Genomic DNA, 14,056 nt, shown 5'->3' with positions numbered 1-14,056 from the left:
ATACAAGTAAGTTTTAACCGGTGGCATCCAATACTTATGTAACACACATACATCTCTATCGCCTATAATGTTCCGCTTTAGCGGTTAATTCTGCTGAGTCATCGCCATTAGGCCAGAGCTATAAATAGCTGTTATGGATGGCCGATCAGCGTGCTCGCCTATACGAACGGACATTTCTTAGACTGTTATTGTTAGACTGTCACATTCATTCCAGACATTACTGTTTAGTATATTTGAATATGATATGCACATTTAAAGATGAACGTTATTGTTGCAGTGTATTGTTTCAGTCAATGTTAATGACAATTCATAGTCAATAATAATTTGTAATTATTTCTTTATTTGTCTTTCCTTTGTAGACCATTACACCTTATTCATTACTCATCATTACTCATTACCCATCATAGAGCAATCTGATGCATGTGTTGGAGAAAAGAAATCTTTCAAACGTCAATACTTCTGCTCTCCTGATTCTCTGACCGGAATCCGGTCCATATTTGGCCGCCTCAACCAGTGGAAATTTTACATGTAGTAAGGTTTGCTACAATCTTACTTCTTCACTCTCAGTAGTTTGTGCAGATGAAGTTGAGTGTGTCAGTTTCAGGACGGCTGATCCAGCGCTGATCTCCTCCATACTGAACTGCTCCAGATCTCACTGTGGGCTCACAGTCCTCCTCTGATGTGCCGTTCCCTGGAGCCCAGTTCTGATAGCACACGGTCTGTCCACTCACCCAGAACCAGATGTCCAAAATGTGGGAGTGACGCAAACCCAACCACACCGCCTCAGTAGACGCCAGTTTAACCACGTTCATCACCTCATACTGCATCTCCTCTGACTGAACCGAGACCAGATCCACATGATTCTGTCTGCAGTATCTCAGAGCTTCAGACCACGACAGATTCTGCTGGACCACAATCAGTTTATCTGGACACAAAACAAAGCAGAAACTAGAGAGAATGATCAAAAACAACATGCAGAACAAACACTGTGGAGGAATTTGACATGTCAGACATGTAGAGTCAACTTTAAGAGATCTGGAGCTGATGATGGATTGAGTGTGTTTGGAGGATCTGCTCACCTTCATGACACACAAAGGGAAACTGACAAGATCTACAAGAGTAGTCACCCCATTGTCCCTGTTTGGTTGGCTGAATCGCTGCACTTTTTCCAACATCTTTAAAATTATCTGCCCAGTATCTGAATGAGGAGTTGCTGTGATCTGACCACTGCCATGGGTCTCTGAACAGACCGATCCAGACTGGAGATCCAGATGAGTTTCTGTCATTAATGAACTGCTCCAGCTGTTGATTCTCATTCTGGTTCCTCACACTGACCAGATCAAGGTGATTCTGTCTGCAGTAACTCTGAGCGTCTCTCCAGTTCATCGTCTGATTGACAAACACCAGTCCTCTGCTCACTTTACGAAAATGAAATAAAAACGTTATTTAATTATTTTATTCTTACCCGGCTGTATGCTTTGTATATATACAGAAGCAGCACTTCTGAGATGAACTGTCATGAATTCATGTTGATTATGAATATTACTATGGTTACTAATTCAAGTTTTTAAACTATGGCTTGTGTAACGTACAGTCCAGAGGTAAAAGTCCGTATTGATCCTAAAAATAGGAGTCTGGGCTCCTTTCTACGCGAGTTTATGACTCCTGGTGCCAGCAAGTCTGTTACTCTGTGACACCTTTATCCTAACAGGACACTTAGCAGATTGCTTCAGCCCTCTCTTTTCCGGTTTCCATATCCTGGACCAGGCCGTATCCTGAGCAGCTACTGTGATGGTCATGGAAGAGTGGAGAACATGAGACTGATTCCTGTGACGCTTCAGGGACAGAGGAGTCTTCGCTGAGGCCAGCTTCCAGCCTCCGCCGCTGAGACTGCAGCTCTGCACAAGACGTTTGGCCAGCGGAGAAATTAAAATGATCGTGCCCAAGTGAGCCTGGTTTCTCTCAAGGTTTTTTTCTTCACTTTCGCCAATTAGTGAAGTTTTTCCCTCTCCGCTGTCGCCACTGGCTTGCATAGTTTGGGATCTGTAGAGCTGCGCATCGATGGATTTGCTCTACAGTATTTGGACTCTCAGTAGTGATTATTAAACCACACTGAACTGAGCTCAACTGAACTGAACTTGAACACTACAAACTGAACTACACTGTTCCTATTTACTATGACCTTCTATGTGAAGCTGCTTTGACACAATCTACATTGTATGAGCGCTATACAAATAAAGGTGAATTGAATTGAATATATGCCCTTTTCAAGACACAAGACAAACTAATAATGCCTAAATTAGGTTTTATGTACTTCCAAAAGTGTTATGTCTGGTATCATTCTGTTCTGTACATAATCCTGCAGCTCATGATCTAGGAGGCATGATCATAATTCATATGGCTTACATTCTTTAATGCTCTGAGTTATTGTCTCTTTGTATGTTTCAGGAGGACCCTCATTATGCATATTAGCGGTTCAGAGACAAAGAAAATCTCCCGCTTAAACTTTGCCATTAAACTATTGGTCAGTCAGTAGAAAATGGGTGTGACTTGACCAATAGTTAAAACCCATCTTCTCCCCAAAATCTCGGCAGAAAGGTCTCAGGCAAAGGTCTACGCAGAAGTGCCCCTCACAGGACAGACTGCGTTTCTGTACCCATGTGACTAGCCTGAGTCCACGTTTTCTTATATTCCGGCAAATTAAACTTAAAGTTTGCGTCTCGCGTATCCTCCGATCTGCGTCGCAAGCTCCACACATCAAGAAAGGACTTCTTAAAGGACTCCATCTTCCACGCATCAGAGAAACTCGCAAGAGAAAGAGACAAACAGGTATTTAGTCGTGTATTTAAGTCAGTGCCCCTTTATCAAAAGGTGTTTTTATTCTTGGTGATTCTTAATAGTTGTGTGGAACTGAGGTAGATTTGCCATTCTTTCATCTAAACTCTTTATTTCCTCGCTTGCTTTTCTATTTTTTTGTTGTTGTTATGTTTCGTACGTTTGTTCGTTATATGTTGGACTAGTCAATAAATCACGCTTTAACCACGTTGGATTGTCTTTGTTTTGCCTCAAAGAAAAAGTCCCTTCAACGATAGATCTTGCTATAACCTACAAACAAGTTTACTAAAACTTCTAAACTATGCATCTTTCACAAGCAGTTATAATTCCTTTTCTAAATGAAAAAATAATTACAGAGTCCGCTCAGATGAGCGGGCGAGGTCATTATTATATTTATTTTGTTAAATTCACTAGAAGAGTGGAGAACATGAGACTGATTCCTGTGACGCTCCAGGGACAGGCGAGTCTTCACTGAGGCCAGCTTCCAGCCTCCGCCACTGAGACTGCAGCTCTGCACAAGACGTTTGGCCAGCGGAGAAATTAAAATGGTCGTGCCCAACTGAGCCTGGTTTCTCTCAAGGTTTTTTTTTCTTCACTTCCGCCATTAGTGAAGTTTTTTTCCCTCTCCGCTGTTGCCACTAGCTTGTATGGTTTGGGATCTGTAGAGCTGCGCATCGTTGGATTTGCTCTTCAGTATTTGGACTCTCAGTAGTGATTATTAAACCACACTGAACTGAGCTCAACTTAAACACTACAAACTGAACTACACTGTTCCTATTTACTGTGACCTTTTATGTGAAGCTGCTTTGACACAATCTACATTGTAAAAGCGCTATACAAATAAAGGTAAATTAAATTAAACTATAAGTTCATTCTGAAAATTAATAACTCATTGTTGATCATTAATATTCACTAACTGAGCCAATTTCGCTACAGCTTGCAAAACAAAAACATTGAACCACAACTTCATCTTTTTTTATTTTAGCTTAAAGTAGGTTTTTCAGACAAATCTGTCACAAAATTACAAATTGGATCTGACTTAAAATATTTATAATGTTTACTCTAGTCACATTTAATTTTAAGCATATTTTGTTAAATTATTGTTTGTACAGTAGGGGTTTGTACTCACTGTTGTAGCAGATGAAGACACGGTTGTTATTACATGCCTCATTTTCCCATTGTCCATTATTCATAACTGTACACCCATTAGTGCCGACTGGTTCTCCAGATGTCCAGTTCAGAAAGAGCGCAGGATCACCTGAAGACCAATGCCATTTATAAACACTCGTCTTCTGAAGACCAATCCAGACATACTGATTACCTCTATCATTCACACTCTTCATCAGCTGGATCATGTCGTTCATGTTGTAAACAGTGGCCAGATCTGTGTATTTCTCTCTGCAGTATCTCTGAGCTTCAGTCCAGTTCTTCTTCTCATTTATAAAGTGATACTGACGCTGAACACATTCAGATATGGAGCAGAGAGCTGTGAAAGAGACACTTTGCTTTAATGCTTTTCAGAACAGAGTCAAACCTAATGAAACTATAAACCATAAATAAAACTACAAACACACTCACCAATGAGGAGAAGAGGGAAATATAGAGTTTGAGCCATTTCTGAGGAAGAAACATTGATAAACTCAATTACTTTCAAAACAATCCCTGAATAAACAGAATCATAACATGATTCACAGTCATCGAGACAACATTGGTTAATGACAGTACATGTGTGTAGTTCTTACCTCAGAGCTGGTGTGTTTCTGTCCTCAGTCTGATGTTTCTGTCTGCTGCTTCAGGCTGTGATTATTCTATATCTGCTCTCATCTGTTATTCAAATCACATTTCACTTCCTCTATATGTGCTTTTACTCCATTATTTTCCTCTTATTTGCATGATGACATTTGTGTCAGTATCAGTAAACATGAAACATGCACAATGTAATAATAAATAAACATTATTTAGTCACATTCTCTGGGTCTTGTACCATGATAGAGACTAGAGTTTATGCTTTTGTCTATGGTATGAGCTGAAGATTAGCCATGAAGCATAAGTGACTATATTGATGAACACTGCTGTCTAAACCCAGAGCCTAGAGCTGATGCAAATGAATCCCCTGATCAGACTGGTTAAATTTCATTCTGACTTCATTGTTTGACTAGTAATATGGTTCAGGCTCCTGGTACATTTATCCAACCTTAAACACTGACTACTGTACTCTATGTAACTTAAGAGATCACACTACTGAGACATTCTTCAAAATTTTGAACATCCCAGCAAACATTGGTCAGACTGTCACATGCCAAAAGGGGTCGCACCGCGACGGCATCAATGGTGTACTGATGGTCTGAAAGCGACGTGCTCTCCACAGCCAAAATTCGTCATGACTGGACGGCACAAATGCACAACATGTCCTAAAATGCATTAATATACATTTGAACGCATGTGTATCTGTCTATATTCTATTGGGGTTGCGTATATTTACAGTTTTATGTACATGTAGTTCAATATATACCCAGTCGTGGTTAGGTCCACAAATTGCGTCCTTTACACGTGCATTTGTAGTCCATCATTACCCTCGATGAAATTATGAAATATGCAAGAGCATTGCACTTACATCTGGGTATATACTTAATATATGGGTGTCCCAAGTGGGTTTTAAGAAGTTGTGGACAGACTTTAGGTATCTAAACTAATTAAAAACAGATATATCTTTATGAAATACAGAAATCACTTTAATTTACGTCTTGTCATCTGACCAATTACATTCATAAAGTGCCCTGTGCGGTTAAGTGATTGTAAAGTCACTGTTTCTAAAACCATAAGGCAATTTTATTTCTATTTTTGCACCAAACGCTAACAAATCTCGCGATAGGACTAACGTAATCTCGTGGGATTCTAGAGCGCAGTTTTCAAATTTCTTCCTGGTTTGTCCAGCATCAGGAGAACATGTGGACGCGGCGAAAAGATGGACAATTATTACAAACCTGCTACCGTGTAAGTACTGTTTGTATTATTTTGTTAATATTATTGAGGTTTACACAAAGGAACTGAAATAAATGATGCACATTGTCAGCAGCAATGTGGAGTTGTTTTGATTAGGCAAAAATTAGCCGTTATGCTAAAAGTCAATCGTCAAGTTTGAGCAACATGTCATGTTATTACAGGAATATTGTGTCGTTTATCAGGGCTCTGTACACTGGTCCTCAAGGACGGCTGGCCAACATGTTTTCCAGCATCTCTGCCCATCATCCACCTGCTCCATGTTCAGTCAGAGCTGCAAATGACCATTTCAGGTGAGTTTGTAGTGAAATACTGTAGAAATAAAACATTTTAATAGTAATAATAATACACCAATTTGTTAGAAATCCTAACAAAAGGCTATACATGTCATTATATTGTAGACACGTCTCTAGCATTTCATACAATACCAGTATTAATGATTCTGTTTAGCCTACAATAGGCTGTCATTAACAATGAGAGCAAAACTTCTGAACCTGTATCTAAAAAAATATTTACTTAATAATTTTACAGTTAACGTAAAATGTTAAATATATGTATGTAGCTGTTATCAGCTCATGTGGAGATTTAGCAGATAAAAACGGCTCCTGTAAAATAGTTTTTGTACTGTAATTATTAAACTGTATTAAGGTTCAAATTTGTCTTGCAGGGTCAATAACAGTCAGTCATCTGTCAGACAGAATTTAAGACTCTTTCTCCAGGCCGACTGGCAGAATCATACAATATAAGGCTTTGCATTTGTTTATTTGCTGTTCATAAAATAATTTCATTATTACCTTTCTCACTGTTGTTTTGTTTGTCTATGTAGAATTGTCTCCAGTGCAAATGATGCTTTGTAATCCCACTCCCTGAGGACACGCCAGTGGAGGTGAGACTTGTTGAATGTTTAAGTGCATTTCAGAAATTCTGAGTTCATATTTGCAAACCTAGATCCTGTAGTGTCAAACAATGCTCAAAAACACGATTTAACCACGTGCTGGACTACTTAGCCTGCTCTTTATTTTCACACATATTTTCATGTTAATCTGGCCTGTGACGTGCATGAGATATTATTTGAAAATGTATAGTATTATTATTCATTATAAGCTAATACATAAATAAATTGTTTTCTAACTAACATTAATATAGTAACTGTGATATGAATGTTTCTCACTATTGATTTTAACACAATAACTCAAACTAGACCTGTTACCAGCTGTATTTTATAATGCATTTGCAATTAAATTTTTAAACATCTGTATAAAATATTAAAATACACAACAGTAGTTTTTATACCTGTGGTGAATATTGTGATATTATTACTGCATATCCTGATAAAAGGCTTTAGTAAACAAATTAAACAAGAAAAGTTCACATTATCAAAAGCCTGATGTTAGCTGCTGCTCAGTTAAAGCTATAGTCGATGTGGACTCCAGCAGGTCTACATGTTCTGTAAGAGACTGGATTCTGAGAGTGAGATCAGGGAAGTGTCCATCAAAGCTAAAGAGAAGAACTGGATCTGTGTATGTTTGAAAAGTGACAGAATGTGTGTCTCTGTCTGTCTGGATCACTCTGACTGTGATTCTGGCGTCACATCTAGGTTCTGCAACTGTCCGGAGTTAGTGGATGTTCTGTCCCAAGCCTGATTAAAAGGGTGATAAACAGGTACATATTTATCTCGCATTGTTTGGGTTTATTTCTGCATAATATTTTAGGATAATATATTTTATTAACTCAGCCTTTGATATTACTTGAATTCTGGATTTAATCTGTTATGTATTATTGTATATCTCCTTATAGACATGCTCAGTTGTTTTAAAATGTTTGTACAGATTCAGGCTATCAGCCAGACTGAAATCATAAAATTAAAAATTGTAATTTCAGTGTAAGTCATGAATGGCAGTCTTTGCTTGTCACAAACCTATGGATATGGGTAAATATGGGCATGAAAATAATCCTTGGTCTATTGTAAGTTTTTAGGATCATATAAAATCATATTTTCCCTCCTCAGATGCTGTGAAGTGATGGAGTGCAGATGCTACAGACACAGAAAAAGATGCAGCACTGGAGGAACACAGCGAGCACTTTCCAGGAAGAGCTGGAAGATAGTAGAAATAAAGACTCTAAAATAACATTTCACTTGTGTTGTCCAGATTTCTGTTTTGTTGTTGTTTTATTCTTATTATATGTGTCTATTTAACAATAATGTAAATCTGTTACTATGTTAAAACTACTAATATGCACAAATAATTCGTCAAATAATGTAATAATTATGATGTACACATGATTACAACGTTATAAAGATGTTTAGGTATAACTGGACCGAAATCGTGCATTTCACAGCTTTAAATAATAAGTTTGATTATTTTATATGTATAATAAGGCTATTAAAACGCTTAATTTATGCAGCTACACTTTTTATAAACAACCAGAATATGGCACAAACGTCTAGAACATGATATATTTCGACATACAGAGACCGTGTAGAAAAGACGTGCGATTCACGGCCAGATGACGTAAAAGACGTCGGTTGGATTTTCATTTTGGTACTACTTTTCAACCATGACGGGAGGTGACAGAGCAATGTCTTTTCAACGGTAATCGGACGTCCAAATATTTGCTGGGATGCTTCACCACAAAACTGATATTAATTAAACTAAAATGATAAACAATGTAAGAGGCTAAATTATTATATGCGTTTGTTTACATGACAAAACATGTATTTTGACTCAAGAAGGTCCATACTGACTCCAAAGGCAGATACTGATAAGATCAGGGCCTGGTATGTGGACTTTGGGGGTTTTACGACGTGGTCACATGTTGATTGGTCAGTTTGAATGTCTCAGCATTTGGGCTTTAGTCACATGGTCAAGAAAGATACAAAATAGGTGGTAAAACGCTGCTCTGCCTCTTTTCTTTTCCTGGCCTGTCTTTTCCTGGTCTGCTTTCCTCCTCTACCCTCTCCTTCTCTGGAGTCTATCTTCTCTGACTCTACTCCAGTCAGGCTAACTTCTGGGCCTGCTCTCTTTGTCTCTCTCCCTCCTTCTGTATCTCTCCTTCTACCTCTGGTAACTTTAATTTTACATTTAAGCTGGGTACAATTTATATCATATGCTTTATCATTTCATATTTGATCATTTTATACAGTTATTTTGTAACTAATTCAGTTGTAACCATAGAGAATTATTGTCATTAAATCATCTCATTTTTAAGTATTTGTGAATTACTTTTGATTTAACATCAACACTTAACTATTCCATATTACAATACAATATAATCACATAATATCAACGCTCTACCACATTTATAACTATTAATACTGCCCATTCGGCAGAACTACAGTTCGAACCGCTGTGGTTTTAAAACCCATCCCTACAACAACATAAAGCAATATGTGGAGTAATAAATAGTTAAGATAAAACAATTGTCAGTAAGGCCTGAATGTCCTATCAGGTTTATCAGAGCTTCCAATACATGAAAACTTCAACAAGAATTCATTGGAAACATCCTGGTGTGTGGTTTAATGCTATCTTGGTTTTAGCTTTCCTCATTTGTTTTTCCTGTTGCCGTCATCTCTTGGCGTCAGTAAACAACAATGTGCTTCTGTGTCAAACCCTACAACAGATCTTTAACCTTGAATATTAAATATTATCTACTGTGTATTTAGATTATCATTTGAACAGCAAATGGTCTCATGAGTTTGTACAGAGTTTCTTATCCACATCTAAAAGTGTCTGGACAGTTAAAGGTATGAATTTCAGCAGTGAAATAAAGGATGACGATGCATCCTTTTTCTATAGATATGTCCTGTTTTGGGGACTAAAAATTGATTTCTAAATCTCCTAAAATGTTGAGGATTCTGTCTGGATCACCAGAGGTCTAACCACCATTCTCATTTCACACGAACTACAATCCTGCCTCAAAATGAACTACAGATCCAGTCATGCAACACACACACACCTGCTCCAAGTCACCATTGATTGCACTCCCACAGCTGATGCTGCGTAATGACTGACTACACACTCATACATATGGCTCTGTATTGCCCTTACACTTCTGTTTGTTCCTGTATTTACCATTGGCTGCCTGACCATTCTGTTTAATGAAACCTGCAAAAGGATCCTCACTCCATTTTCCACAGTCCACTGTGACATTACAGAAGACTCAGCCAGAAAAATGGGTCCAGCGTTTTTATTGGTCGGTCTACAGCAAGGTAACAGCTCCCTCGAGAATCACATCCAGGACTAGGGGTGTCAAAATTAATTATTTTTTCGGTGCACCACGATGCAGACACGGACAATTCGGTATCGGTTCAGTAATAATCTTAACTGGTTATTGTGTACTTATGTCATTTATCTCATATGTGCTATGTCGCCGTAGCTTACTATGGCGAGGGAGGCGAGTATGAGTATTTACAACGCTCCAACTAAAAAACGCAGAAACTGTGCGTGTGTTTGCTGGATCAGTCTTTCACTGACACTTACAGCAGAAGCCCCTATTGCACTGCGATTGAGAGAATGAAACTACTACATTCTCTCTCTCTCACTCACTGTGGGCCCATTTGACCTGCTGGCGTGACTTTTCCTCTCCTCTCGGCTGTTTTACAGCGATACAGACACGAGCCTGCAGAGTTTTCTCCACAGTGTCTATCATGGATCAGCTGTGATCGCCGCTGCCGCGTGCCGCTTATCAGTGTCACTCATTTGTGAAGAGTGCAGCGTGCAAGAGCCAATCGCAGCCGTTTTTGTTGAGGGTCTGACCAATCAAAGGGGTGTAAGAGAACTTGGTAGACTAGGATCAGAGAGCGAGCGGGATATTATTTGCTATAAATGCTCGTGTTTTTAAAAAGGTAGAGTATATATATATATATATATATATATATATATATATATATATATCCGACTCTTTGTATTAAAATGATAATTTTATTAAAATTAGTATATAAATATATTTATACATTTTAATACAAGAATTATGCTGTGAAGAAAATATAACACTGTGTATGGAAAGCACCGTCAATGCACCATGATATCGAATTGAACCGTAGGCATGAAAATCGTAACGAACCGTGAGACTATTATGAGGACTATTTGAAAATCAGTGTACAGCACGACCTGCTGACAATGGGGCTTGCTGGATAGACCACCACAACAATCGTGCTGGCATCACCAATACTCCTGTCACCTACAATAGCAAGACCTGGGGCTGTAGGATTTGCCACTCACAAAATGGCCTCCAGCGCCACCCAACAGCAATACCCGCAGGTTGTAGGAATTGCCACTCACAAAATGGTCGACTGCAGCATAAGAACTCCCAAGATGGCTACAGCTAAGAGGCGAACTCACACGGTGGACACAGAGTTTCAGCTGTGAGTGTGTGTCCCAATAGCTGTCAGCAGAGGCAGGAGTGATAAGCACAAAGAGTTCTGAGAGTTGTAGTTCAATAAGGAAGTAATCTCCAACAGAGAAAACATAGCTGGTTTTTACAATGGATTACAGGAAGTAATCGCCAGCAGAGACAACACCACTGCCGATCGCAACAATGAGAGCAAAGAATGGTTCTTTTGTTTAGGTCAACCAGGTATAGCAGGGTGGAGTAAAAATGCAGACAAGTTGTAGCTAAGTGAACACCCGAGAAAGGCTTTTTAGGTGTAGCCCTAGCTGTAAAGGCATGTCACTCAAGTGACCACGCCTTTATGCAGAATTAATATAACTAAATAAAAATGAAAGGGATGAGTATATATATATATATATATATATATATATATATATATATATATATATATATATATATATATATATATATATATATATATATATATATATATATATATATATATATATATATATATATAAAAAAATTCACCCCCCTTACAGTTGTCATGAAGGGTAATCGTAGCTTTATGCACCAAAGCCATCTTTTGTACCAGGCTGTAAACATGTTTTTATCAGCTGTAAAAATGGCAAATTTACCATTGCAGTCAGAAATCACCTGGATTTCTTAGAGCCAGCCCCTAAAGGGGAGTCGATAATTTGCAATTTAGCTACTTCCGTATTGGCTTCCCGAGGGAAAGCAGGAGGTTGCTATTTGCTAAAAACACAATGCTGCAAAAGACTTGTGTATAACAGTTACACATATCTGTAAACAATGAAAATACAATTTATTATTAGCTCATGTTATTTTGAGCTCGTAAGTCAGTCTGTGAATAAGAGAGTGCCTTCTCTACATGCACACACGTAACAGTTGTTGTTGTTGTTGTTTGCTGCACCTGCTATGGATGGACACAGTGCAGCATTTTCATTAAAAGAGATTTCAGGTTTGAAGCTTCATAATCTTGAATTTAATACACAATTATGGTTTGTTCTGTTGTTTTAGGAGAGAGCTGAGCTTAAGCTTTAAAAGTTTAATACGTAGTTTCTTAATTATAACATACTTTTGCATAAAAAACTATTCACGTAGCTGATTGTGTCAAAACACTTTTGTCTGTTCAAAATAAACAGAAAAGGCAAGTACTGGAGATATGTTGCTTATTACATCTGTACTGTATCAGTACCGAACCGTTATTCCAGTGTTACACAAAAACAGATTAGGTTCATATAATAATGTAACAATATATTATCAATGTTATACTTCACCTGATCTTATGTTTAAAAAGTGTATTAGTTATAACAGATTTTGGATTAGTTCATTTTCTTTTCGGCTTAGTCCCTTTTTAAATCTGGAGTTGCCACAGCAGAATGAACCGCCAACTTATCCAGCATATGTTCTACGCAGCAGATGCCCTTCCAACTGCAACCCAACACTGGGAAACACACATACACTATGGCCAATTTAACATACCCAATTCCCCTATAGCGCATGTGTAAGGGTCTGAGCGGGGATTGAACTCGGGTCTACGGTGTATTTAGCAGTAGTTCTTACTACATGAGCAAAGTCAGCAACTGGTGGACCAAGAGCAGAGGAGGAACAAAGTTATTCCACAATGCAAGCATTCCAAAAATAATACAGTCTTTACTGAAGAGACCAAAAGGAGACAATATCCCTCTACAGCCAGGGTTGAGAAAGTACAACAAAAATAGGAAAGCCGAGCTACCTCAAATACATACAAAATAAAACAGACACGAGGATCTCAGAACAATCAAATAAGAACATAGCAAGCAAAGCTCTTGAGAACAACTTAACTGGACACTGGACACTGGACACTGGACGAGGCAGCTAAAAGTAGGGTTCCTGACTGAACACAGAGCAGGATCCAAAACAGTCTTATATAGAGCAAAGAGCAGGTGGTGGTGATTAGGCTGATTACAGGCGAGTTTGAAGGAACAAGAGTCACTACTGCCATCTAATGTGGAGGAGTATAGGGCAATATGACTGCACCACCTAGTGGCTTGGAGGATGTGATAAAGTGTTGAGATATTACAGCATGTCTTTGGACGTGTGGGGGAAACCAGAGCACCCGGAGGAAACCCACACCAACACAGGGAGAACATGCAAACTCCACATAAAAACGCCAACTGACCCAGCCAAGGCTGGAACCAGCGACCTTCTTGCTGTGAGGCGATCATGCTATCCACTGCGCCTCTGTGTCACCCTAGACTTTGGACTCTCAACTATATTCAAATTAATATGCTTCCTAGGAAGAACAGTAACAAAGACCAACACAGAAAAAATATGCAAATGAAGAATTAATGAATGAGGAAGAAAGGCCTCTGTTTGGAGGAATAACATCATATAAAATAATCAAATAGTCTGAAGCATCAGACAGAAACATCAGACTGAGGACAGAAACACACTACCTCTGAGGTAAAAACACATATATCTACAGACTTTAATCAGAATTATTCAGATTTTCACATAGTTATGCTATTGACTGATAACATTATTTTATATAATGATCATGTTCTAGCCATATTCGCAGTAGTCCTCTACTTTTTCTGGGGGACATTAGAGAAATCTCTGTTTCACAGACATACATTGTGAATCTGGCATGTCTTTCTTTTCTCACACAACCTCTGTACAAATTCCAGAGCAAATTACTTACTGTTTTTCAACTCTGTAGTCCTATGAGAAATCTAATCCTGTACGAATGTGAATGTCTGTAATTGCCTTTTCTTGTGTGTTTTGGTCAATGTGAAGTGCCGTACTATCTCTAGTGTGCCAGTATTTAGGTGTTCAGTAATGGATGTAGATGCTATGCTGCAAAGTAGTAAAAAAAAGATGATTT

At 38.4% G+C, this 14,056-nt stretch overlaps 1 protein-coding gene across 1 annotated transcript; it reads right to left on the bottom strand.

Annotated features, from left to right (window-relative positions):
* Positions 1-352: 352 nt before the first annotated feature.
* On the bottom strand, positions 353-4,301 carry LOC130232675 (macrophage mannose receptor 1-like). The gene is made up of 3 exons (XM_056462651.1): positions 3,965-4,301; positions 1,080-1,418; positions 353-925 (listed from the first exon to the last, which is right to left on the bottom strand). The coding sequence occupies exons 1-3, from the start codon at positions 4,197-4,199 to the stop codon at positions 564-566; spliced, it is 936 nt and encodes a 311-aa protein (XP_056318626.1). The 5' UTR covers positions 4,200-4,301; the 3' UTR covers positions 353-563.
* Between the last annotated feature and the right edge of the window lie 9,755 nt (positions 4,302-14,056).

This window comes from Danio aesculapii, chromosome 7 (assembly GCF_903798145.1).
Source record: "Danio aesculapii chromosome 7, fDanAes4.1, whole genome shotgun sequence".
Taxonomy (NCBI): Eukaryota; Metazoa; Chordata; class Actinopteri; order Cypriniformes; family Danionidae; genus Danio; species Danio aesculapii.
Note: the sequence above shows the minus strand (reverse complement) of the source record. Positions and strands in the feature narration are given on the sequence as shown.